General features: G+C 40.8%; 1 protein-coding gene across 2 annotated transcripts in view; it reads left to right on the forward strand.

Annotated features, from left to right (window-relative positions):
• USP24 (ubiquitin specific peptidase 24) overlaps nucleotides 1–27,371 on the forward strand; it is a 138,007-nt gene that overhangs the window by 102,330 nt on the left and 8,306 nt on the right. For both annotated transcript variants that reach the window (XM_041772379.1, XM_041772380.1), the window contains exons 44-63: nucleotides 102–227; nucleotides 837–935; nucleotides 1,796–1,878; nucleotides 2,724–2,865; nucleotides 3,072–3,191; nucleotides 3,525–3,745; nucleotides 4,110–4,234; nucleotides 5,767–5,908; nucleotides 6,398–6,548; nucleotides 7,499–7,594; nucleotides 8,247–8,350; nucleotides 9,871–9,984; nucleotides 14,234–14,330; nucleotides 16,635–16,751; nucleotides 17,192–17,284; nucleotides 19,040–19,142; nucleotides 20,639–20,760; nucleotides 22,042–22,155; nucleotides 24,019–24,084; nucleotides 26,692–26,758. In XM_041772379.1, coding sequence (XP_041628313.1) covers nucleotides 102–227; nucleotides 837–935; nucleotides 1,796–1,878; nucleotides 2,724–2,865; nucleotides 3,072–3,191; nucleotides 3,525–3,745; nucleotides 4,110–4,234; nucleotides 5,767–5,908; nucleotides 6,398–6,548; nucleotides 7,499–7,594; nucleotides 8,247–8,350; nucleotides 9,871–9,984; nucleotides 14,234–14,330; nucleotides 16,635–16,751; nucleotides 17,192–17,284; nucleotides 19,040–19,142; nucleotides 20,639–20,760; nucleotides 22,042–22,155; nucleotides 24,019–24,084; nucleotides 26,692–26,758 — 2,302 coding nt within the window. The remainder of the gene's footprint in view (nucleotides 1–101; nucleotides 228–836; nucleotides 936–1,795; nucleotides 1,879–2,723; nucleotides 2,866–3,071; nucleotides 3,192–3,524; nucleotides 3,746–4,109; nucleotides 4,235–5,766; nucleotides 5,909–6,397; nucleotides 6,549–7,498; nucleotides 7,595–8,246; nucleotides 8,351–9,870; nucleotides 9,985–14,233; nucleotides 14,331–16,634; nucleotides 16,752–17,191; nucleotides 17,285–19,039; nucleotides 19,143–20,638; nucleotides 20,761–22,041; nucleotides 22,156–24,018; nucleotides 24,085–26,691; nucleotides 26,759–27,371) is intronic.

Consider the following 27,371-nt stretch of genomic DNA (forward strand, 5'->3'; position numbering starts at 1 on the left):
GCATCAGAAAAGCAATGTGGCCAGTACACATACGTATGTCCACGTCGACTGTGAAGCAGTGAACTCTTTCTAGCTTTTAATAACACCTTGTTTCTGTTTAGTCGTTACTTTCAGTGGATGATGACACGGACAATCCAGACGATAGCGTGTTCTACCAGGTGCAGTCGCTCTTTGGGCATCTGATGGAAAGCAAGCTGCAGTATTATGTACCTGAGAACTTCTGGAAGGTATTTCACCCAATATCTCTTTAGATTTCAAGACGTCAGATATTTGGATCTAGTGGTAATTGTTTCTGTCTTTATTAACTCTAGACTAATCCCATTTCCAGGAACCTACAGAAGAATGGACTCTACCCCATTCTTCTTAAGATTGATGTTCAATTTCAAATGATTACAATATTAAGAATAATCATTTATAATTTCTAGAGATTTGCTGATCTTAACGATTTTGAATACTTCTCATGATTCTCATTTTAGCTCTTCAGAATATTTATTCAAAGTATTCCAATTTCACTAATGCTCTAAATAAAGAACAGTACTCTGTTTCACGGGAGTACCTTGTATTTTCCCTCGTAGTTCGGATAGTTCTAAGACAGAAACTCTATGTTCTGTGGCCTCAGATCCCACCTGGTATGGTCTCCCAGACTTGTGATGGTTACACAGGGCCCAGGGTGGCATAGGTAGCTGAACTCAAGCTTGTCTCATTTCAATAAAAATGTCTACTGCCCTAATAATGACCCTGGTTTTTAGAAGCATTTAAGTGCTCTTTCACATTTGTGTTCTTCTATATTCAGAAATTGCTACTTTTCGTTTAACAATATATTTCTTATTGCATAGATTTTCAAGATGTGGAACAAAGAGCTTTATGTGCGAGAACAGCAAGATGCATATGAATTCTTCACCAGTCTTATTGATCAGATGGACGAATATCTCAAGGTAGAAGAAAATGTCACTTTCTCTCTGGACTCCCTCAAACTGTAATACGAGTGGAGTGTGGCAGGATTTGGGATTACTGTGAAACCGACAAATCAGAATCTGGTCATCTTTAATACCACAGCCATAATTCATTTCTTCTGGTGGGGTTTGAATATAAGAACAGACACAGATCACTACAATTATGGACTTCTTCTTAATTCACCCAACATTTGATGGAGTCTGTAACCTGTGCTTCATACTAACCATCTGCATCTCATGCTCTTACTGTGGGTGCACTGAGGTAGCCTGGCCTCAGGACTGCTGCCCTGGCAGGGAACCTGACAGCCTGTGCATGTGCATGGCAGTCTGACTGCCAGAGAGGCTAGCTTACCAACCTAAAGTTTCCTGCCCCTACCTTGCATGACATGTGACAGATCCTAAGTGATGCTGCCTCCTAATTACAGGGCACCTCCCATCACTATCCTTATCTGCCCCTCCTCTCCTTAGGAGGTCCAAGTTAGTTATTTCCTTGTTCAGAAAACTCATGATCATAGCATTTTTATCCACAAGAAAGAAGAAAAGATTGTGGAGAGTTGCTTCTAACCTGGTCATTGTTGCATGGGGAGAAGGATTTGGAATCATCACTGAGTGCTGTTTTTGTCACCAGCTGCCATTGGCCTCTTCTCCTCTTCCTTTGCCAGTGGAGCCAGTGGGTTCTAATCCTCCCATTCAATCCCAGCTTAAACTATCACCATGACTCAGTGTATTTTAGCTGTTAAGTTGAAATTTGCACTTTAGCTTAGGTCTAAATAAAATTCTATATTAAGTGACCTGCAAATTCTCAGGGCATCAACTAAAATTCTAACATTTTATTCCAACAGAAAATGGGGAGAGACCAAATTTTTAAGAATACTTTCCAGGGCATCTATTCTGATCAGAAGATCTGTAAAGACTGTCCTCACAGGTAAGTGAAGATATCATTGACATCAAAACTGATCCTCTTCAGTTTTTTTTTTCCTCTTAATTGATAGTACTTTGTTCATTAATTTTCATCCATATTTTACTTGACTAAAGTGACAGTAGATAAAAATCTGAGCTATTACCTTTTTAATAGTATTTTTATTCCAAAAACTACTATAACAGTTTATTGATATATTTGGTTTCAGCCAAGTTCTAGAATATTCAGATTCATGAGCATCACCATGCTTAATATTTTTTTTACCCTACTTAGTATAAAGTAAATCATGATGCAAAGCAGAAGCTTTCCTATAGAGCTTTAAGAGTACTTTAAGTTTCATATGTAAACACATGGATTTCCATTGGAAGCCACAAATCTTCAAACAAAATTATGTATTTTTAGAGTTATCCTAATACAGATATCAAACTTGGAAGAAATATTTTTGCAGTAGGAAAAGGATTCAGTACTAAGGTGAAAACATGGAAGTTGCCATTTGGCTACAGTAGTACTGTACATGATCATCCTTTTTAAATACTTCTAGCATGTCATGAATTGTGCATTGTTGTAAGACTTGCAGATCTCTCTCTTCAGTGGACCTATAAATGTTTATTAAATTAAGTTTCTCTGGTTTCTATATCTAAAATTTCTTTGCTGAAATTCATAACTTTAAGTCATTTCTAGTTAACAAAAATTGGCATTTTTATTTGGCAGTGTACTTTTAAAAGGATGAGGGACAGCATGGGTTAATTTCAGAATTTCAGAATGTAGTTCTGTGTACAGACTCTTGTATTGTGGTAGTTTCAAGATCTTTAAATTCTACTGTTTGTTTTTCCTGTGATTTTCCTAATCAGATACGAGCGTGAGGAAGCTTTCATGGCTCTCAATCTTGGAGTTACTTCTTGTCAGAGCTTGGAAATTTCTTTGGATCAGTTTGTTAGAGGAGAAGTTCTAGAAGGAAGTAATGCATATTACTGTGAAAAGTGTAAAGAAAAGGTACCACATTTCCCTTTTTTAGAAAACAATTGATTTGTTATTCATTTGTGTTTTATGTAAGGGCAATATTAAGCTCCTACTGTTGCTAAGTTGTGTCATTATCTGTTTTTGCATGGGCAGGAGAGGCCTGTGGAAATCTCTGATCTTTGTATGATTTTGCTGTTTTATTTCCTCCACGAAGATAATTGGGTTTTGCTTTTCTTTAGAGAATAACCGTGAAAAGGACCTGCATTAAGTCTTTACCTAGCGTCTTGGTAATTCACCTAATGAGATTTGGATTTGACTGGGAGAGTGGACGCTCCATTAAATATGATGAACAGATAAGGGTAACTTATGTTTTCCCCCTGAAATATCTTAAAATGATGACCTCACTTTCTTTTCTGCTGTTTATTTTTTCATGTTTAACTTTGGCCTCCACTGTGAAAGACTGTCATCTCAGCATTTGGAGAAGTACACAGCCCCTTGTCTTAAGCAGCTGTCACCAGTAGACAGGCAGATATGTAAACACCCCTCCTATGTAGAAGTCATCCTGGTAATGGTGGAGAGGCAGTCCTAGCTAGAATTAGGAATACATACCTCTTATTTGAATCTGACTTCATGGGGCGTTGCTATATATGTGCCTCATCAACACTAATTTGGTCTTTTTTGCTTTTAAATAGTTTCCCTGGATGCTAAACATGGAGCCTTACACAGTTTCAGGAATGGCTCGCCAAGATTCATCTTCTGAAGTTGGTGAAAATGGGCGAAGTATGGACCAGGGAGGGGGAGGATCCCCACGAAAAAAAGTTGCCCTCACTGAAAACTATGAACTTGTCGGTGTCATTGTCCACAGTGGGCAGGCACATGCAGGTCACTACTATTCCTTCATTAAGGACAGGCGGTAAGAGGTTCTCACACCACTCTCTCCCCCTGCCCTCCTCTGTCCCTCCTCCACTCCCCTTGCCCTCCTCTGTCCCTCCCACACTCCCACTATCTCTCCTGTTCTCCCCCTGCCCTACTCTTACCATACAAACATAGTGCAAAGAAATTTTTATATTGCTCTTTGGTCATATTTCATAGTGTATTTTTAAAACTTAGTATAATTATGTACCTCTTCAGTTTGAAAAGTTATTTTAGAAATTTAAGGTTTTTTCTTATTTCCAAATAGTAAACATCTGCTTTATGTGTAACAATACATAGAGATAGAGACTGGGGAGGGGCATGTCAGTTTTAATCATAATGTCTGTTTCTTCTGTGGGCTTCAGGGGCTGTGGAAAAGGAAAGTGGTACAAGTTTAATGACACAGTCATAGAAGAATTTGACCTAAATGATGAGACCCTGGAGTATGAATGCTTTGGAGGAGAATATAGACCAAAAGTTTATGATCAAAGTAAGTATTTACAAATGGATATTTCCCATTGGTTTAAACTTTAAAACTTGCAGTTTTCTGTCAAATTGGAATCAGTATTCTTTACCTAAAGATGTAACCTTTTTATTTGTACGTACCACTGCTCTAGCTATATAGATCCAGACACATTATTGGCCTGAGAGAAAATGTTTGAGCTCCTTACAAAATGTTTTAAAACTAATTCCTTGAGATGCCTTGGTGGCTCAGTGGTTGAGTATCTGCCTTCGGCTCAGGGCGTGATGATGGAGTCCCACATCAGGCTCCCTGCATGGAGCCTCCCTCTCCCTCTGTCTGTGTCTCTGCCTCTCTCTCTCTCTGTGTCTCACATGAGTAAATAAATAAAATCTTTAAAAGAAATAAAATTAATTCTTTCAGCAGCCTTGAGGGAACAGGTGATGGAGTAAGTTAGGAGGAAGAAATGAGTATCAGAGAGAAACTAATGAACACAGAATTTCAACCTTAAAAATCATTTCAGAAGTACTTGTCCACTAAAATTCTCAAATTTCCTTTTCACTTACATAGAAGCACAATTAATTAGAGAAGACATCTCTAGCACCTGGGTTTTAAAACCATATATATTTAAAAAAATAAAAATAAAACCATATATATTCTGCAGTATGGCAAGTCTTTCTCTCCCCAGCCACGCCCCCGCCCAGAAGAAAGAGTATGAGCAAAAGGACATGACAGAATCCAATCAGAATTTGCTAATTGGAGGGGTAGGGACAGACATTTTATAGAGATTTTAGCATTTCTGAATCTGATTTTGCAGTATTCTAGGGGCATTTAAAAGTTTCTACCTATTTTGGGATGAAGGGGAACTGGGGAAATAGGTGAAGGGAATTAAGAGGTAGAGACTTTCAGTTAGAAAATAAATAAGTCTCAGGGATGGAAAGTTAAGCATAGGAAATAAAGTCAGTAATATTGTAATTAAGTTGTATGTGGATAGATGGTAACATCCTGGGGAGCATTTCATAATGTACGTAATTGTTAAATCACTGTTGTACACCTGAAACGACTATTATATGTCAACTCTACTTCAATTAAAATTAAAATAAAAACTTCTGCCTATATTAGATCCACGATATTAGATTTTAATACCATACCATGATAGTCCTGAGTCTAATAATAGTACCCATTAATGGTTAAAGATAATATCGTTGCCAAAATTTACCTAGATTTGGCTGTTCTATGCAGAAATGGTTAAGTGAGGCCAGTTACAATCCCATACTGTGCCACAAAACTTATTTTGAAATGTTATTTGCCTTTTGATTAAATCTAGACTTCCCCAGGAACATTTGCCATCTTTATTCTATTCCCATACAACTTCCTTCCTGTTCCTCTGTGCCACCTTTCAAGTAATTCTAAACAGTATTACTGGTAAAAAGACACAGATTTTACTTACACTTTGCATTTAACTTTTGTAAGTACTTGCTGGATTTATAGATCCTTTATTTTAAATTGCCAGATAAGAAAACCTTTTTTTATTTACAAAGACTTCCTGTCTTGTTACAAAGCAAACCCGTATACTGATGTCCGCCGAAGATACTGGAATGCCTATATGCTCTTCTACCAAAGGGTCTCTGATCAAAACTCCCCAGTATTACCAAAGAAAAGTCGAGTCAGTGTCGTACGGCAAGAAGCTGAGGATCTCTCTTTGTGAGTTTCTCTTCCACATAATTTGCTGTGCAATTTCAGTAGGTGGTCATTGTAATCTTGAGTATACTTTTTGGCATTTAAAGGTAATTTGTTAAATAAGCTAGAGGGAAATTCTAAAAAGAAAATAAGTAAATCCCTTTACCCCTTTTCTTATTGCTACTTGTTTATTATTTCCTTGGCAAGAAGTTATTTTGTGTCTAGAAACCTATATAAATTATTTCATTCTAGAATTGCAGTTTTTTTCTGATCTCATCATATATTGAGTACACTTTATGTCCAAAGTATAGTACTTTGCCAGCACTGTCAGTGTTCTTGTGTTTTTTAAGGTCCTATTGTCTATGAATTTGCATTTCCCTGTATTGGACCTAGAAAGTATGCGGTTTACTGTTAAGTCTAGCACCCTTATATAAGTCTATATAAGTGTGCCAGGTTGTAATAACTACTCCAGCAGCCACTTTACACCAGACGATTTTCTCATTTCATCCATAGGTCAGCACCGTCTTCACCAGAGATTTCACCTCAGTCGTCTCCCCGGCCCCACAGGCCTAACAATGACCGGCTCTCTATTCTCACCAAGCTGGTTAAAAAAGGCGAGAAGAAAGGACTCTTTGTGGAGAAAATGCCTGTTCGAATATACCAGGTAAGAGCCATACAAAGGGGAGAAAATTCAGATAAAAGTCAAAATCCACCTCATAGGTCCAGAAGTATTCCTGCCAGCCTCCTCCTGGACGTGGCCAGACCTCGAGTACCTCATCCTAACTGCCTTGTCCCATGAGTCTCATATCAGATCACAGAGGTAGCCACAGACTCCCAAGTGGCTGGCACTATCGTTGGCCTGCCGTGTGACTAGTGGGAGCCACAGGTGGATGAGTGGGAGGGCATGGACACACTGCTGGATTAACTTACTGTCTGCAGAGGAAAAATAAGGTTCATACCTATGGTTTAAACTAATGTGACAGTGAGGACATTGAATATCTACTCTGTGCTTCATGCTTTAAATGAATCCTTAATTCTTAAAATGCTCTCGTGGAGTAGTGGGTTTTATCCCCATTTTTAAGATGGAAAAACTGAGCTCAGAAAAGGAGAAGTGACCTGCCAGTATCACAAAGCCAGGATTTAAATTCAGAATTGTCCAACTACCCATTCCAGGCTTTATATACTAAGTAATTAAAAGCCGAATAGCCAGAACCAGAGAATTTAAGAAAAGTTTGGAGTGTTTTATTTCAAGAGAAAGAATTAAGCTCTCCAATACAAGGAGAGCATGGAGTTAGTTGTATTTGGTAGAGCTCTGTTTATCCTTCAACCCAAAAGAGCAAGTTTGAATTCACTCGTCCTTCATATGGTGGTTTTCCTAAATTTCCCAAAACAGTTTGGTTTGATGAATAATAATTCACCTTTCGCCTTCTTATATTTGAAAGGAAGATTTTCCTCTCTCCTTTTTTAAAATTTCAAAGTTCGAGAGAAGGGTTCTTGTGAATCCTTCTAACCTAATATAAAACCATTTTTGCCTAATGTACCATTAAAAATGTCTTTCATGTACTGAATATTTTGCCTTGTGTCTTAAAAATAATTACTAATTTTCTTTTGTAGATGGTGAGAGATGAAAACCTCAAGTTTATGAAGAATAGAGATGTGTACAGTAGTGATTATTTCAGTTTTGTTTTGTCTTTAGCATCATTGAATGCTGTAAGTACTAGTTGGCTTGTTAGTAGAGGACTAAGAAAGGAGCATAGTTAACTGTCAACTCAAGTGTTCAGTGACTCATCCTCCCCCTGGGCTGTTAGCACTCAGATTAGATGCCTGGAACATTCGCACAAACTTGTCACTTACTGGGTGATGTTAAAGTACAGGCAGTGCTCAGAATGTGTACTGCAGATTGTGAATAGGTACGGGTTTCCACACACTGGCTTTTTCAAATGCTCTTCAGTTTTATAAAGAATCTAAGAATAGCCATGAGGTGAATGTTGGGCTTTGTGGAGATTAATTTGTCCTAATTTGTCATCAGACATTCTGACTCAAGATGAACTTCTAAGTACTTCTATTTCTTGAGTATCGTGATTATAATTTGCCAGTAACAGAAAAAACTTTTAGTCTGTTGACAGATTACTTACCATCCTGTGGTCTAAAGGCTCTATTTTGAGAGGGCTTCATAAAAGAAATGAAAAGGATGTCTTTTCTTAACCTTTTAAAAAATTTAAATGGAACACTTTCTATAATAAGCTGGCTAGATTTTTCTTTTTAGTACTTAATTTTATTATGTGTCATTATTCAGTTTATAATATGTAATAATCTATAAAACATCAATGTAAAATACCATCTCTTTTCTCCCTCTCCTCAGACTAAATTAAAGCATCCATATTATCCTTGCATGGCAAAGGTGAGCTTACAGCTTGCTATTCAGTTCCTTTTTCAAACTTACCTACGGACAAAGAAAAAACTCAGGTAAGAGGTGATGTTTTGAAAGTCTTTTGTAGCAAAAGGTACTGATGAATTTAACTAAAACTGAATTTATAAAATCAAAGCATTGTGAAGGCACCCAGTATATTCAAGTGCTTAAGACATGATTAATCCCTTCCTATCTTGAAGGGATTTCTAATCTCATAGGAAGGATGAATAAAGCAGAAAAAGCAAGGCATTAATGCCGTACATCTTTGGGAATTGGGCAAAATCCTATCCAGATGGATATGGGGATTGGGTTGGTGTTAAAGACATTGATATTCTCAGAGGACTTTGGAAGGCAAAAGCAGAGAAACAAAGGGAACAATTCTCAGTGAAGGGAAAACCTGAGTATTGGACAAGACTTACCAAAGAACCATGAATGACTAGTATTTTGCTCATACATGTAAGGAACTCATTGGAAATGAGATCAGATGTGGGGTTGGATGACCACATTGTATGTCCTGAGCACCACAGAGGGGAGTTGGAACTGTGTTCAGTGGGAGATCGTGGAGTGTTTTTTATTGTAGCGGGGGCAATACATTCAGAGACACTCTAGATTTTGATTGGATGTTATTCACCATTGGTTGTTATCTTCAGCACCTGGAAGGTGCCTGACACATTGTGGGTTCCGGGTAAAATTTGCTTCGTTATTGGGTGAAGGGTGAAGAATAGTTGCACACTGGCTGGAGCAGGTGCCCAGAGCAAGGAGAGTCTCGAGGTGAGGAAGACAGGGACAATTAGAGCAGCGTGCTTCTGTCCTCCCCTCTGCGGGTGAATCTTTCCAACTATGCAGAGGTTTGGGGAAAGATGTTGCAGTCAAGAGACACTTGAGAAGGAACAAATAGAATGGCTTTCAACTTCATTTTATGTGTAATAAAGATATGTTAAATGATACCTCTTGTTATTATTTAATTGAAAAAGAACACATACTATATTCCTTTTAATGTCTGGCATAGAACTAAGGAAATGTCATTACTTTTATTGTGAAATTTGCTCAAGCTGTCTGTGCATTGCAGACTTGCATTTTCATCTTGTTTGTAATTACCATTTTGGGGCATGAGGAAATAGAAGGAGTGTTACCGGAGGTCACAGGCAGTATAGTCATTATGCTTCTTTGTCTACCCAAATGTTTTTATTCCATAAAGTAGGATATTAATGATTGTAGCAATGAAGTATAAAAATGTTGTAGTAACCTGTTCTGAAAGTGGACATTTTACAAATGTAAATTAAGCAAAACAAAAGGCCACAGTCAGTCATTTTTCCCAATTGAAGTTGTTTGAAGAAGATGCAGAAGATCAAAGCTAAAGTCTTTTTCTTCACATTTTTGCGGGGGTAGGGGGGAGTAGAAAAAATGCCAGTCCTTGGCTGCTGAGGTGCATGGAGCCATGTTGTTAATCCGCAGTCACTGGGTATCCATTCACCCTCTACCCCACCTCCCTGAAACAGGTTAAATCACAGTGACACTCTGTGGGGTCATTTACTGGGGCTGTACTCCTTACATGTCTGTCTATGCTTTTTTAAAGGGTTGATACTGAAGAATGGATTGCCACTATTGAAGCATTACTTTCCAAAAGTTTTGATGCTTGTCAGTGGCTAGTTGAATATTTTATTAGTTCTGAAGGACGAGAATTAATAAAGTAAGTGTCAAGATCTTTTAATTAAAAGAAATCTGTGCCTCTTCCACTGATTTAGAACTGCTCTTTCTTGTAACTATTTTTATTTCTTCTTGAAATTACTTTTCTGATTGGAGTCAATTTTGACCTGTCTTCAGTAGAAGCATGAGGAAAGTTTTCAGGTCACTCTAAAGTCATTCTTTCTAAAACCATCTCCGTTGGACTAGACTCAGACATGTGTTCGGTGAGCACAAGGAGAACATGTGTGCACATCGCTACATGCTCACCGGCAAGCATGACCTGAACTCCTGCTGTGGCTCAGGAGATTCCAGAATATGTGTCCCCTCCCTCAGGGATCCACTGTCTGATGGCAAGGAAGGGAGGCTAACGATTCTTCATTACTACACCACAATATTGTCTATGTTTGGATTCTGGCAAAAATACTGTTTTTCAAAAACTTACTGATATTGTAACACCTGTGGTAGTATATTTACCTATGTACCTGTAATAAAAAATACTTTGCCTTTTCTGGTAAAGAATCAAGATGTTCAGTCACCATGGATGTTTACACCGTAGTCCCAATCATCCAGCTTCTCTTGTCCTTGAGAAGTTTAGCACTCCTGCAGGGGCACCCTGATCTCAGTATCCTTTGTTCCTAGTGGGCTCCTTCGCTGCCCATTCCACTATACCTCTTCACCCCTTGTGTCTACCATGCCAGCACACCCCACTTCCAGCTAAGGACCTTGCCTCAGACTTTGCTGAGAAAGTACGAGTCACAGATGAGCAGCCCTCTTTCCTCGGCACACCAGAGCCTGGTCTCATCTCTTTTCCTCCTTACTATGAAGTGTCCTCTCTCCTCTCAAAATGAAGCTCTATGTGAGCAAACCTTTTTCAGCTCTCATTCCTACATCCTTACCTTGTAGAATTTTCTGTGGAGTACTTCCATCAGCATGCAGATATGCTTTGGTATCTCTCAACTTAAAACAGCCAACAGGGAATTCAGAAAGCCTGTTCATTTCCCTGCTGTACACAAAGTCCCTTCCATGGGGAACTCATAGGCTGGTGACATGTTAGAGAGCTAATCAAAACTCTTGATCCCACATTCCTTTCATCTCTAGGACTGAGCTCCAGACACTGATTTGCCTACTTAATATCTCTTTCTTTCTCTAATCTGCCTCATACAGCAACAAAAGTGGATATTTTTTTGTTATTGTTGTTTTTGTTTTGTTTTAACAAACTGAATCACATTACCTCCCTGCTTGAAAATTCTTCAGTGGATTCCTGTCACACTCCTGATAAAATCTACAATCTTTACCATAACCCACAAGGCCTTGAATATGGTTTTGTTTCACTTTCCTCACATTGGCTTATTGATTCCTTAAACATGCTAACTTTTGTTTTACTGCCTAAAGACCCTTGCACCTTTACTCCCTCTATCTGGAACATTCTCCCATCCAGTCCTGCATAGTAAGCGCCTTCTTATCCTTCAGATATCAGAGAGGCCATTCCTTCCTGATGGCCTCATCTGAAGCTGGTCTGTACAGTTGGTCTGCTCTACTGTTTTTGCCTGTCCCCTCACTAAACACTGGCTTCTTGAGGGCAGAAGCTGAGTGTTTGGTTCCCTACTGTAAAACAAAGAGCATGGCACATAGTAAGCACTCAGATGTTTGTAAGTGCATGCATGCGTGCATGTGTGCATACATGCACATAATTCATAAACAGTGCGAATAAACATTTCTGTGAAGTGTGATATGTGCATGCCCCTTCAGTTTGCATTCGAGACCAACTTTCCCCCATTTTTCCAGGGTAACTCCAAAGTCTCTTCCCAATATTTGGGAAGTTGAATAAGATAGAATTGCCATATATTTGGAAGAAACATGGCAAATATTTAGTTTATTCCCTTATATGCAACCAGGCTTGCTTTTAAATGTCTCCAAAGGAACTTGGTGACTCCTTTGGGACTATGTTTGGTTTCTTAGTGTTCCTGATGGTTAAGAATCCCAGTGGATTACCTAGTCTGAATCCTTCCTGAGAGCTTATTATCTTTTTATCTTTTTATCATTCAGTTTATCATTATTAGTTGCTGGTTTTGTATTTTGTAATTTTATAATTGCTTCTTTAGAATTTTTAACATCTCATTATTACAGCTGAAGTAACAATGTGAAGAGGATGCTGTCTCTTAGGTCAGAGCTTCTCAGTATAGTCTTTTTTTGAGACAATGCTTGAATGTAACTATAATTGTAAAAATGTGAATTAGTACTAAATATTGTTTGAAAATTGATGCAAAAAAATTAAAACTACTAAATATTTTACATCTTTTAAAAAGTTTTTATTGTGGAAGTGTTTAAATATATAGCACAATAGCCAGAATGAGAGCCCTGCCCTGTACCACTCGCTTCCCAGGTCAGGTTATCAACACTTTGCCCATGTTGTTGCCCCTCCCAACACCCACCATTCACACACAGACCTGCTTTTTTTCCTGTAAAGTATTGTTTTTAGGATTTATTATAGAGAGAGAGCATGTACGTGCACGCACGAGTGAGGGGTTTGGTAGAGGGAGAAAATACCAAGCAGACTCCCGCTGAGCTCGGAGCCCAATGCAGGGCTTGAGATCATGACCTCAGCCAAAATCAATAGTCAGACACCCAACTGACTGAGCCACCCAGGTGCCCCTTTTTCTCTCATGTATTTTTAAGTAAGTCTCAGACATCATATTTCACTATAAATTTTTCAGCCTGTATCTCTGAAAGTAGTTTTTTAAAAAACTAAGCACTCTACTATGATTGCACTAAACAAAAATATTTCTTTTATATCATCCTAAACCCAGTCCATATTCAGATTTCCCCAGATATCTCAAAGCTCATTTACCACTGCGTTTGTGCAAATCAGGATCCAAACAAGCTCCACATGTTGCATTTAGTTTATATTAGCATATATGTCCCTTAAGACTCTAGTGACCTAGAATTGCTCCTCCCAGCCGCTCCTTTGTTATGCCATTTTGTTGTTTGATGATTTGCCCTGTCGAACTCTTCACATTCTGGATTTGTCTGCATTCTCATAGTGCCTCTGTGTCCTGGTGTCTATGTTAGGAAATTGTAGGGCAGCCCCTGATGATACTCTTTCCAAAGGAATTACACCTAAATCTAATCAAGCCTCTTTACAGGCATATTGTTATCTCTTTAACTTTCTGACCATTGCCTCTTAGAGTCTTAGTGGATTTTGAACACAGCTTTCTCTGGTGCAAATTAGGTAGCTAATAGGTAGTATTAATGGTTATGGGGAAGAGCAGCAGAGAGGGGAGGAAGGAAACACTAGTGTTGCCCTCAAACAGGGACCAGAGCAGGTTTCTACTGGCACCTGAAGGTTGTGGTCGTCGAAATTTGGCTGTATTTAAATCTTTCATGTGGAGTAATGAAAACTTTTTGCTAAGAAATATTAGAAAAGTCAGGCTGGTTTTCACTTTGCTGGTAACAGTATGGGTCATCACATCAAAGTGAGCCTGTCATGCAAAGAACAAAGGTTGACTATGGAGAAGCACACCTTGGGGCACGCTCACCCCACACACGCTTCCGCCTGACCATGCCTCTTCGCAACTGGGGCTGCCTCCCCCACCACTCAGGCACCTGCAGGGGCCTGTAAAGGATTGCAGTAAATGATGCACTTGGGGGGCATTGCATGGTAGCTGACCATAACATGAACAGTATCGGAGATGAAGGAAGCCCTTGATCAACTCTGACTGCTGTGGTTATCACCCTCATAGAGGAAGAAAGGAAGGAAGCATGACCTCTTGGGCTGCAGATGCTCATTTAGGGGGGATTTAGGTAACAAGGCCTGGCAAGGGAGAGGAAAGGAAGAGGTAGAAATACTGGTTCACAGGTGGAGTAGAAGGAGATCTCTTGACTGCAGACCTTAGGATCTTATTCTGAGAAATCCCAAGGAAAACTGAGTGAACAGAATCTATGAAATACTAGGTTCTTTGCTTTCATGTGTCTTTATGTCCATTTCTCTCCTTAAACCGTTATGTTTATACAGATGCTCATTTTAGGAGAAAGGTGGGGAGGGAATCTATTTTTTAGCATCCAGGGGTCTGATTTTCCTGTTTGGCCTTCTCCTTCCCTCATGAGAGTTTCCCAAAGCTCTCAGGAAGCTTGACCGAATATCTTGGAGGGATTTTGTTTCTTGGATACTAGATGGGCCTGGTGTTGGGGAGGTTGGTTTATAGAAATCCATTTTTGCTTTCTCAACATGCACCTTTTCTCTCTCTGTACTTTAGGATTTTCTTGTTGGAGTGCAGTGTGAGAGAAGTGCGAGTTGCCGTGGCCACCATTCTGGAGAAAACTCTAGACAGTGCCTTGTTTTATCAGGATAAGGTCGGTCTCCTATCTTAGATGTTATTTATACATTCTGTTCCTACCAAGTGTTTTAAATTGCACATGATAAGAAAGAGAGCCTAGGATTGGAGTCTGGTAATTTTGGCACATAGAATGAACCTCCCGTGGACTGCCTTTCTGATAAATGCCAGGGTAGAAGGCATGCTATCCTTGCCGCCTCATATTCTAGGAGTCAGGATAGGCTAGGAATTTGGGTCTGCTCTGGTCTGCTTCAGGATTTTCTCTCTAGAGCACTCCTTTTTCAGAGTCTTCTCTCAAGAGTCTGTTAGATTTCACTGAACTGAGACTAACCTAAGTCTAGAGACTCCAGTCTAGACCACAGGCATTTTGAGCCACACTTGGCTTTGTCTCTTTCCTAATAAACTATTTGCATTATCCAAACCAACCAAGTGCCATCCATCAAGGAGCAGCGGCCAAGAGCGTTTCTCCATTGGTCTCCATTACTCCCTAGTCTTTGTTCCTGTTCTTCTGGATTTCTTCTTCCTAATTCTATTTTCTGCAACATATTTTCTGGTTTACAGTTCTACACATGCGAAAACAAACATGGTATTTATTACTATCCTCAATCCCCCACATTTTAAGTCTTAAGGAAATAAATGACATACACTGTAAGTCTGATTATTCAATCTGTTATTAAGTCCTAGCAAATATAACACTTCTTCCCAAGTTTGCTGTTTCAAACAGCTGACACTACATGGAAAACTTTGAAAAATGTTATTTGCAGATCTGATTGGCTCCTTGTAGACATTGGCTGGAGGCAGTGTGTCTCAATGAACTCAATGCAAATTCTAGGAATTGCTGCTTCGGATCCAGATGTTGGCTCTGCTGTTCAACCTTGAGCAAGTCCTCGAAGAGAGATGCTAACCCAGTTACAGTATCTGGCACCCTTCCACATTGCCTGACCCAGAGGTCACTGCTAGACCAGACAGCCTTAAGTGCTTTGCTCAGGCCAGAGTGAATGAGGAGGTCAAATACACCCTTTAGGGAGGACCTAGAAGAAGACCATGTCTCCATTCCAGGAATTATTAAGAAGCTGAAGTTTCATGCAAGGCGCTGCTTTTCAATCAGTTTAAACAGCAGGACCATTTTTCTAACTTCACCTTACCTAGATGCAGAATATATAGAATCTATCAATGGGAGCCTGTTAGGATAGTTTAGATACCATTGCTTTGAAACACCCCCGTGGAGCTTTTCTAAGATACTTAACATAAGGGCCTTCTCGCTGTCCTCCTTCCTGCCATGTACCAACCCAACCAGAGAGTAAAAGCAGAATTAGTGCAGTCTCCCTACAGATGGGGTCAGGCTATGGCATAGTAGTCCATCAACCTCTAGAGGCAGGACTGCAGGTAATAGGAAGGGAAGGGAGTGGTGGAGGACGTAAGCATGCGAGTCATTGCCTCAGTGAATTCTATCTGATGTCCAGCGGATGTATTTTATGTCTTTTTTTCCCCCTATAATGGAAATGGTGCCTCTGGCCACCCGCTTTATATTGTAAAGTATTTTGAAAACAAAGTGCTATATAAATGGTAGGTTTTACTGTATTTTTAATGAGTGTGACAGGACGGATGGGAATATTTCAGCCTGTGAACACCATCGTTAGGGGAGATGAGATAATAAGAGTAGTAAGCTGGTCTTAATCCTCCAATCACAGATGAATTTCTAGGGACTTGTCCAAAACCAGTTGGGGTGGGAGGGAAAGAAGAAGCAATGTGATAACCAAAATGGTTTCTAAACAAATAAAATGTTTTTCAAAGCTTTCCATGAGGCGTCAGCGGGCTTTCAAGTAAGTTCACGGTTGAGTTGATATTACCGTTGTCATTCTGTCAGGCTGTTGCGCTCCATTTGCTCCATTGGCTTGATTTCTGGCCCTTATGCCTGTGTCTGTGTTTTTTATTCTTTGCATCTGTGATTATGTGAAGAAGTAGCATAGTGGAGGGAGGGATTCAGAAATGTTTCCTCTAAACCCCCTTTTTTTCAAGAGACAGAAATTGGCTCTACAGAAAATGTGACCATGAGCCATACAGCCCTGCCCTTGAATCTGAAATCTAAAAAACAAGACTAGGCTTTCCTCTTGTTTCTACAGTACCAATCTTTCCCTGGAAGATAAAAGTGATGATTTTGTTTTTGCTCTCCAAAGCATAAATCCATCTGAATCTGAGACTGGATTGTATCAATCAGACTTTACTTTTGTTCTTAAACGGTGATTTACTTCAGATTAACCCTGTTACAAGTGTCTATCTTATATTCTTTCTCTTTATATGATTTCATCTCTCTTCTAACCAGTTAAAAAGCCTTCATCAGTTACTGGAAGTACTACTTGCTCTGTTGGATAAAGATGTCCCAGAAAACTGTAAAAACTGTGCTCAGTACTTTTTCCTATTCAACACTTTTGTACAAAAGGTAAGTGATTTTTTTTCTAGTATCTTTCCTAATCTAGCATATTTCTAGTCTAAAGGAATTTTTCATACATGGAAAAAATTTGGACTGGTCAATAGTGGATCTAAAGATATGATTTTATGAGTATTTCTTCTTAAAAATCTTAAGATCTGTAGATTCTGTTACTTGCCAGAATTCTGATACAGGTAGATTTTAATTACTCACTGAAGACAGCAGAAGGCCCCATTAGAACTAGAGCCTTAATGCATGTCTGGCAGCCAGCGTGAAGCAGTGGGAGGTTGTTGAAACTCCAGTGTTTTTTATACTACATTTTTAACCAGTACTTTATGTAAATTACAGCATTTAAAAACTTACAGGCTCTTAAAACTTCTCATTAAGTGTTTTTAATACACATTTTTGTCTGGATAGATCTATAACTTGTCATTCTCGTTATGTTGTGACAGCAAGGCATTCGGGCTGGGGATCTTCTTCTGAGGCATTCAGCTCTGCGACACATGACCAGCTTTCTCCTCGGGGCCAACCGGCAAAACAATCAGGTAGTGCCTGCTGCTGTGTGGCCCAGTGTGGTAGCCATGGTTTTGTCACCATGTTGTTTCTCTTTGTAGGTGATGAACATATTTAATCTCATAAGATTCCAGGTGCTGGTACTACGTACCCTTTAGAGTTCTTTGGAGTTCAGTTGTTTTTACAGCCTCCTCGCAGAATTTAGTCTGATGATAACCCATGGAAATGACTAACAAGAATATCAGTCAGGAAATGTCCTAGGAGGAAAGATGGGCTCCAACTGGGGAGGTTTTAGAAGGCTTCAAGAAGTAGTGCACTGGGGTCTCCACTTGTCCTCAGGGACCATGGGCAAGGCCATTCTGTCAGAGATTGCTGGTGTAGAGAGCTGGTGACAGGGCTGGGATGAGAACATAAGGCTGAGCAGTGTGGCCTGACGATGCCTGCTGCATGTATAGCACTCACAGCCAGAGCGTGAGAGGGAAGTTTTCTGTGACAGTGGGGCTACAGAGATCCAAGGATGGCTCTTCTGTTTGGAGTTTCTGTGCTGGTGTGTTTCTCCCATCACCTTATGTCTTCCTTTTGACAGATTTAAAGGTGAAAAATGTGAACATGCACAGATAATAAATGCTATTTATGGAGTACCATTTATGCACCAGGCACATTGGTTACTTTACATGTTTTGCTTGATACAGTTCAGTAAAATAAGCATTTTCCTCCCCACTCTCAAGCAAGCTCAGAGAAGTTAAGTGTTCATGTGAGGTCACAGAGCTAAAGCATCATGGAGCAGGGACTCAGGCCCAGCTCTACTTTCCCCTCCGCATAACACATCACATAGGAATGTGTTCCTGTCTGGATGAGGAGACACAGACTTACTGCCCAGAGCTCCTCTCTGCCTCCTGCTATGCCACCCGTTGCTCTCTGTAACATCAGCAAGTACTGCCACCATAGCATACTCTGTGTTGATAGTGTATTAAAATCCATGTCTTTGTTCATGTCACACTCTTTTGTATCTGGGACTCTGTTGACCCTAGCAGTAGACTGACATTAACTGTAGTTAAATAAGATTTAATGTAATTAATAGTGTCATATAATCCATATTGTTTTACTTTTATGGGGCACACATAACATTGAAAACATTTTTACTTTTCATGTTTCATTGGGTCCTCAAAACCATGAAGGGGCAGGTAGGTCATCTCTGCCGTGACACAGAGAGGCCAGGGCTATTATGGTAAAGAACTTGCCCATGTCCACCTACCACCGTGAATGGCACAGGGGGGTCGAGCCACCAGCTCTCCAGCCTCCTGAGTTTTCCCCATCATACTAGGGTACGGGAAAGTTAGCCAGCACATCAGAAGCATTCAGTACCTAAACTGAATACAGAAATGGAACTGTTTGAGGCACAAGTTAATACGTCTTTGGGGAAAAAACACTTTCAGCTAGCTTATTAAAACCCATGACGGGCAGCCCGGGTGGCTCAGTGGTTTAGTGCCACCTTTGGCCCAGGGTGTGATCCTGAAGACCCAGGATCGAGTCCCACGTCAGGCTCCCTGCATGGAGCCTGTTTCTCCCTCTGCCTGTGTCTGTGCCTCTCTCTCTCTCTCTGTATCTCTCATGAATAAATAAATAAAAATGTTTTAAACATTAAAAAAATAAAACCCATGACTTTGATCTCTTCTACCATCAAACATTGAAAAAGAATCATGGCTCAAAATAGCATGAGCCAGCCCGTCCCCTTTTTATGTTATTTCTAACCAAAATAACGTCTAGTATATTTTCTCTGTCAACAGATACGTCGGTGGAGTTCAGCACAAGCACGAGAATTTGGGAATCTTCATAATACAGTGGCATTACTGGTTTTGCATTCAGACGTCTCTTCTCAAAGGAATGTTGGTGAGCTTTTATTAAATAGAGAGAAAGTGAATTTGTCAGTAATGCATGGAAACTAATAATGCTAGCAATTAAATGAATGTTACTTCTTATTTTACTGTTTGATAGTTGAGGAACACTGAAAATTATTTGTTTTAATGCATGTTAAATTTCACCCTATTTTATTAGCTTGTCACAAAAGAAAGTCAATCATTTATTTGATGGGCATGGGTCTACAAGTATTAAAAAAAAAAAACACTCTGGAATTAGAGGCTAATCCACAGTTCATCCATCACCATAATTGACGCAGCTAATCTAGTGGGGAAAATAGCTAAGTGTGGGCTAGAGTCTCCTAGTGTTGTTAACTTGACCAAGTAACCTGACCTTTCTGGTCCTTAGTACAAAATGGAAATATGAAAAACATAATTCCCCAGGCATAATGAGGATTTAATCAGATAAAATGTTAAAGTACTCTGTAAAGCTAAAGAGGATTCAGATGTAACTTATGTCATTGAAATGTGTTTGAATGCAAGATGTAGCTGGTACCTTTCCTGTTTTGTCCCCCAGAGCCAATAGCTCAGTCCTTATTTAGTGCAGCTGAGACAGACGTTGCCTCTGTGCTTATCCAGTGTTCTAATGTACGTGTGTACCACATCTTTACACTGTTCTAGGCCTTGGCAGGACAGCACCAACAACAATAACAGTAATGACATGACAAAACAGCTGGAAAGTATCCAGGGTTTTCTGTGTGCTGTGGTCTTTCCACGGAGCTCTGGGGTTAGGTGTTTAATCTCCTCAGCAAGCCTATGAGGGATGGTCCCCTTTCCCAGACAGGGAAGCCACAGCAAGGCCAGGTTCATAGCTTGCACGGGCCTCCATCAGGAAGCAGCATAGGGCCTGGCATATGAGGCTAGCCTCTGACCACCAGCAGCTGTGGTAGGCATTCATACTGTGTGACCAGGAAGATCTGCTAGAAATCACAGAGCATCACTCTGCTCTGTAAGTGCCTCCTGACTCTCTAAAAGCACCACTGGGGAGTACCCCATGGCTGTGAGGCAGTTTGCGTCCTTCACTTTGACTCATACAGCTGAAAAGACTAAGGCTGCCTACCTAATTCGTGGGTTCAGACGGGTTTGTAAAAGAAAGATGTGAGTCCTCGTTTTTTAGCATGTGGGGTGGCTGGTATTTGAGGTCAGTTGTTGGAGCAACAAGTGTCTTATCCAGTGTCTTAGAGGCATTTGGACATTTTCTTTCATATACTATTTATATTTTTACTTCTTTCAAAGATTGTCTTGGGAGATCTTAAATAGTCACCCCAACAGCTTAGGCAGAAATGCTGTGAGAAGTAGACATCCTGTCTGCATGCCTGGCTTCCCCACCAGGCTGTGAGGGAATGAGCTATATGTACTAAGCTGCTGCGTGTGTGACACTTGAGAGAACCACTTCACCCTGTGGGTATCTGTCTCATGAAATGACATCAAGTGATGAAACAGGCTTGGTTTTTCTTTGGTCTCCTACAGCTCCTGGTCTATTTAAGCAACGGCCACCCATTAGTGTCGCCCCCTCCAGCCCCCTGCTGCCCCTCCACGAGGAAGTAGAGGCCTTGTTGTTCCTGTCTGAAGGGAAGCCTTACCTGTTAGAGGTATGTACTTGGTCTTCTTGAGCCTTTTTCTTTTTTCTTTTAAAGATTGATTTATTTATTTATTCATGATAGATAGAAAGAATGAGGCAGAGACACAGGCAGAGGGAGAAGCAGGCTCCATGCCAGGAGCCCAACGCAGGACTCGATCCCGGACTCCAGGGTCACGCCCTGGGCCAAAGGCAGGCACCAAACCGCTGAGCCATCCAAGGATCCCCGAGCCCTTTTCTTTTTCTTTTCCTGTTACCTACTTGGGGAAAAATGCCTCTTGTAATATCTTCTGTGTCACTCTGATATTTAGAGAAAGAATGATTCTTTCATATTTTTTAAGATTTTATTTATTCATGAGAGACACAGAGAAAAAGAGAGAGAGAGGCGCAGAGACACAGGCAGAGGGAGAAACAGGCCCCATGCACGGAGCCTGACATAGGACTTGATCCCGGGTCTCCAGGATCACACCCTGGACTGAAGGCAGCGCTAAACTACTGAGCCACCTGGGCTGTCCAGAATGATTCTTTCAAATAATTTTTTTTCCTGGGAATACATGTCAGAAAGAAATGAGCTGAAGAGAATTTTTATGGTCCTCTCTGCAAGCAAGGATCAGACATCTGGCCCCAGCCCTGCTCATTCCCCCCTCCAAGTCTCAGGAGACTTCTCTCAGGAGACACTTCTGCAAGAAGATATTAGGAGTTTATTAGGAAAGGATTTTGTTCCCCATCTTTTATGTCTGTCTCTGGTTCTGGAATGCCACAACTCTGGAGCACACTTGTTTTATAAACCTCAGGAGTGTAGGAGTGGACTGCTCACAGCCCTTGGTTGTTGCACCACTCACTGTGTGGCCCATCTGTAGCCTGAGTCCCTTCCTCTTCTTTCCAGAGCCACCTACTGGTGGCTTGATTTACATGTATAAACCTATGAGCTGTATGTCATACTGGTTTTTTAATTATGTTGACAGTACTGCGCACTCCTTTTTAAAGATTTTTTTTTGCTTAACGTTGTTTACTTTGGGGATCTATCAGTGATTCTTTTAATTTGGTGCTGGGGGTATACACTTGGGGCATTTACCTTTGAAAATCTGATAAAAGTAACTTCTGGGGGGAAAAATGTGGACATTTGCAGATTTTTTTCAGACAGACTTAGAAACCTCTAGTAGTTAAGAAAGCCTATTTTGAGGCGATGTTGAAGATCTTAAATCTGACTACATTTCAGTTAAAATCAGAAACAACATAGCGATAGTGAACTGCAACATAAGAAAAGTTTACTCCTTTTATACTCTCCCACTAGGTAATGTTTGCTTTGCGAGAGCTGACTGGCTCTCTCCTGGCTCTCATCGAGATGGTCGTGTACTGCTGTTTCTGTAATGAGCACTTCTCCTTCACCATGCTGCATTTCATTAAGGTAGGACCCCAGTGCGGCCTGTTGAAAGTTGATAGTCTGCTACTGAGACTCTAAGAAAGTATACCTTTGCTCTTAGGCAATATACTTCTTTTAATAACCTTAGTTGCTTTTCCTAATTATAAAAACATACAGGCTCGTTTTAAAAAAAAAAAAAAGAATAAAAAGAACTCAGAGTCTCACCATTCATTGCTAATCACCATGAACATTCTCCTAGGTCTCCCTTTTATTTTCTGTGCATGTATTTTAACATGATTAAAATTTTACTGTCTTTATGATTCTATGTCTTTTTTCACTTGGCATTATAAGTATTTTTTCATATCATTACATTACCGCTGAGGATATTTCATTTACTCATGTACCATAATTTACTTAGCCATTCCCTTCCTAGCGAGGCATTTTGCACTGGGCTTAATTTTTAGCTACGTAGAATATATTTTATAGTTAATGATATGCTTTGGTGACAATTATTATGTAAAATAGCTTTCCAGCTTCAGGTCCTTTTCCTAGACAATTTAAAAATCAAAAATAGGTTGGCAATATAGCTCATAAGGAAGCTCTGACCAGTGTCGTAATTACCCTAATATGTGTTGCTCCAAGCACTGTTCTAGGCATAGTACATATTTAATTCACCCAATTCTCAAGTAGTCCTGTGATGTAAATACTGTTATCGTCACCATTTTACAGTTGAGAAACTGAGGCACAGAGTAAGTAACTTGCCCAGTGGCAGAGTGGGAATTTGAACGTTGGCAGTCTGGCTCCACGGCCGTGCCCTTAACCATGTTCACTGCCTTTCTAGGTCCTACCAGAAAAACCAATCAGCCTGCACGTATTTTTATTAGGTTTTTGTTTTTTAGTTTTTCATCTTTAATTTTTAATTACCTGTCGGCATCTGCTTTGTGAAAGATTAAAACATACAAGTAAGGCCAAAGCCCACTTGGCCCACTACCAATCACCATTGTCCCCTGTCTGCCCTGTCCCAAGGGTCAGTATTGTCACCTTGGTATGTATCCTTCCAGGCCTCTTTTGGTAAATTGACACTGCATATAGTAGTTTCTGCCACGCGTTCATACCTGTGTCAGGATTTGTAATAGTGACACATGAAGTGTTCACAAGCAGCAGGTGGTCAGGGATTATGTGGACACATAATCCAGGCTCTTGCTAAAACGTGTTTCCCTCAGCCTTTATCTGTGAAACCCTGTATCACAGGTGACAGAGTTTTTCTTCCTACTCTTTACTAATTATATGACCTCTGCTGTCAGGTTGGGAGAAGTCTGACTTGACCTCACAGAGTGTGAAGATTCAGTGAGCTGTGACACCCAGGGTGCCTCCTTTGTGCCAGCGCTAGTGCCTGGGAGGGTGGTAGTGTAATGCCACGTCCCCTCTCGTGGCGCACATGCACAAGGTTGCCAAAGTGCACAGCACAGTGTGACTCTGACAAACCTTCACACCTTCCTTATTATGTCTCAGCAGAGTCTGCATTTTCATAAACTGACTTTTCTTATATACGTCCTCACAGTGTACTTAACCCAGAGCACATATTCTGGAAAACCAAATAGAATATGTATCTATACATATAAAGGATATGTATAGAAGCAGAAATTTGAGCCTGTTCACTAAAAGCTCTGTCTTCCTGCCTTTCTCCTCTCTCCTTCCTAATTTCATAGTAAAGTATCACAGTGTTGCCATGCCACAATCCATAGAGACTGTGCTGGTCCAGGCTTAGCAATTGGGCAAACTGAAGCCCAGAGAGGGCAGGTGATAGTGATAAGAGTAAAGTTTGCAGCCAGTTCTGGTGCTCGCCACTCTGATATGCTTTCTCCTGAAGGCTCACTGGAATTTTTATGCTTTTAAAAAATATTTCAGAATCAACTAGAAACAGCTCCACCCCATGAGCTAAAGAATACGTTCCAGCTACTTCATGAGATACTGGTAAGTGAAAATGTTCCGATCCTCTCATGGTGTTGGTTATGTTCACTAGTGAGCACGTGTTTGTAAATAATAAAGCTGTGTGTCCTTGTACCATTTTGCACTCACTTGGTCTGCACTGAGTCATCCCTGAGTACATCGAGGTCAGTCATGGTTTTCACTACTGCCTGAGAGGCAAGTGGTAGGAGAACCACCTCGCGGGGGCTCACAGTTCAGGGAAGGGGCCAGACGAGGACAGGCGGTGACAGAGCAGAGAACCAGCTAGTGGCAGAGACGGCTTTACTGTGGCTGAAGGACCCTGCTACGCACAGACCTTGCCTCCTTTAAACGTTAAGACTGCCAGAGGTAAATTGCTGGCTCTACAGTTCATTCAAATCTAAGACACCCTGGACTCTGTGTACTACTAAAGATACTGTTTACAAGCCAAGAAACTGGCATGTAATTGACTATAGGATATATTTCCGAAGTATTGAATGCAGAGAATTCACTTGTAAAGCAGTAAAATACATTATTGTTAGAAAGTAGAGCTTAGCAAAGTGGAGGGATTTGCCCAAGGCACCACGCTTGCATTAAAGTGACAGAGCCAAGATTTGAGCCAAGGAGCTGGCCCCAGAGCCCACGCTGGCCACCAGAGCTGGTGTGCAGGGACTGTAAATAAGTGGCATGACCAGGAGAAGAGGGAGCTGATGAGAACTTGAGGGGAAAAGCTTAGACCACATCATGAAAGGTTGCAGGTGCCCAGAGCATGTGGGCTTTTTCCCATAGGCCCTTGGCTGCACACTAGTGGCCAGGTTCAGCCTATATGCCCGTTTTATTTGACCTAAAGTTGTTTTGTTTTATAATATCTAGATCCTGACCCATGTTGAGAAACCAGTAGTATGGTGAATTGGCCCCATTTCCCCAGTCACCTAGCGCGGTTAGCAGCTGGCACCCCCCAATGAGGCACATGCTGTGCGGTCTGCCTCTGTCCTCACGGCTCCACAGCATCATACCTAGCCTACTTTGTTCGTTTCTTGTCATCCTGGCCTCTGTAGACATTTCAGTTTGCAACCTCTGTCATCATTGGTAGGCGCTGTGGGTGGGCTTTAACAGGAAAGTGTTATGACTTGATTTAGGTTAGAAGGGTTCCCCTGGCACTTGTTTTGAAGGACTGACAGAGGAAGGAAGCCAGGTTGGAACTGAAAGACCACCTTGGTGCATGTGCCAATAATCTGAGAAGTAGCAAGGCCTGTACAGAGGAGAGACAGAGCAGAGGTGACAAGGGCTAGGCCTCCACTTACTTGGGAAAGAAAAACAGTAGACTGTAGTGACTGGATGTGAGCCGATGAGTGTCTAGCCCAAGGCTCCCTAAATAGGAGAGACTGGGTTCCCTTCAGGTTCCCAAGACTTCACATAGGCCTAGGCACAGGGCTGGTCATTTAATAAACACTTCTGAACGAGGAAGGACATCATGGGTGGTGTTTATAAAAAGCCCATCTCTCTGGTCCTTTACCTCTTTTTGATCCTAGTACTTTTTATAAAATACAGAAGATGGTTGCTCCTCGGGAGTAGGACTGTGTATTGTTCATCTGCTCAGCAGCAAACCACTTAGCTTATGGCCCTGTGCGCAGTTCAGTACCCGGCACTAGAGGTACAGCTGTGAGCAGGGCACAGTTCCAGCCCAGTGTAGCATGGCAGCACAAACCTCCATGCGGCGTGTAGAGCTGAATTGTAACAAAACTCTGACATGGTTTGGATACACAATTCAGATGCTTGGGAACGTGAAATTTACATCCTTGTAGCCCACTGTACCTTCCTCTAGAGAACTATAGAGGGTAGTGGGTAAGGACATATACATAGGAAATGAGTGGATCTTCAACTATTACTTAAAATTGTTCGTCTTCGGTTTAAAATTTAAGGAGGCCCTGGCTGGTTCAGTCAGAGAGCATGTGTCTCTTGATCTTCAGATTGTGAGTTCAAGCTCCACAATGGGGAGTAGATTGTACTTAAATAAAATAAAATAAGATTTATTGAGGTATGTGCCAGTGACATGTTCATTTGTATTGGATTTTGTTAAGTCAGGAACTGAAGTAATCTCTTGAACGGAATTTTTTTTTATTTCATTTAAATTCAGCTAATTAACATAAAACGTATTGGTTTCAGAGGTAGAGGTCACTGATTCATCAGTCTCATAATACCCAGTGCTCATGACATCACGTGACCTCCTTAATGCCCATCACCCAATTACCCCTTCTCCCCCATCCAGCGATCCTGTTTGTTTCCTGTGATTAAGAGTCTCTTATGGTTTGTCTTTCTCTCTGATTTCATCTTGTTTTATTCTTTCCTCTCTTCCCCTATGATCCTGCTTTGTTTCTTAAATTCCACATATGAGTAAGATCATATAATTGTTTTTCTCTGACTTATTTTACTTAGCATAATATCCTCCAGTTCCAGCCATGTCATTACAAATGGCAAGATTTCTTTTTTTTAATGGCTGAGTAGTAGTGCATTGTATATATCTAAACTGCATCTTCTTTATCCATTCATCGAACAGAATCAAAAAGACCCCAGTGAGTGGCATTACACAAGTTCCTTTTTTATTTACCAGCTTTTGTTTCCTTCCTATCATAGGTCATTGAAGATCCCATACAAGTGGAGCGGGTCAAATTTGTATTTGAGACAGAAAACGGTTTATTAGGCAAGTACCTTGGCCTTCCTGAGAAATGTCTATAGCAGACATGCAGACAGCCTCTTGTTCTGGCTGGCCTCCTCCCCAACCAGTCTGCCTCGGCACTGTGCCCCAGCAGCGGCTCTGGAAGAGGCCTGTTGGGGTCATGGGCTCCCGCATTCTGGTCAGGAGAGGTGAAACCAAAGGATCTTACCAGCTGGACACTCTCCACTTTAGTCAGCAAGGTGCAGCTCAGGATCCTTTTACTGGGTCAGCTAAGAGTCAACAAGCTAAAGGTTACTTTCTGATGCCAAAAGTCTTTCAATCAATGCATTGCACCCATTGAGGGAAAGAGTAAAACCTCGGGCTCAAGATGTGTCATCAAGCTCATGAAATGGGATTTTTTTTTTTTTTAACTTGTGGTGTGAATGTACCTGAATTTCTCTTATCTACTCATAAAAGCTTTTTGCAGAGTTTTCTTCTTCAGAAAGCTAAGGTGGCTTTAATGAGCCATTTCTTAGAAAAAGAGTGGTTAGAAATTGTCCTCTCCAACACCCACCATCCCACCAGTATCCCCAGTTAATCTGAGTCATTGTAGATTTTGCTCTGTGGCAAGAGATTTAAGACCTCCTTTTATCACAGC

The sequence above is a fragment of the Vulpes lagopus genome, chromosome 10, assembly GCF_018345385.1.
Source record: "Vulpes lagopus strain Blue_001 chromosome 10, ASM1834538v1, whole genome shotgun sequence".
Lineage (NCBI taxonomy): Eukaryota > Metazoa > Chordata > Mammalia > Carnivora > Canidae > Vulpes > Vulpes lagopus.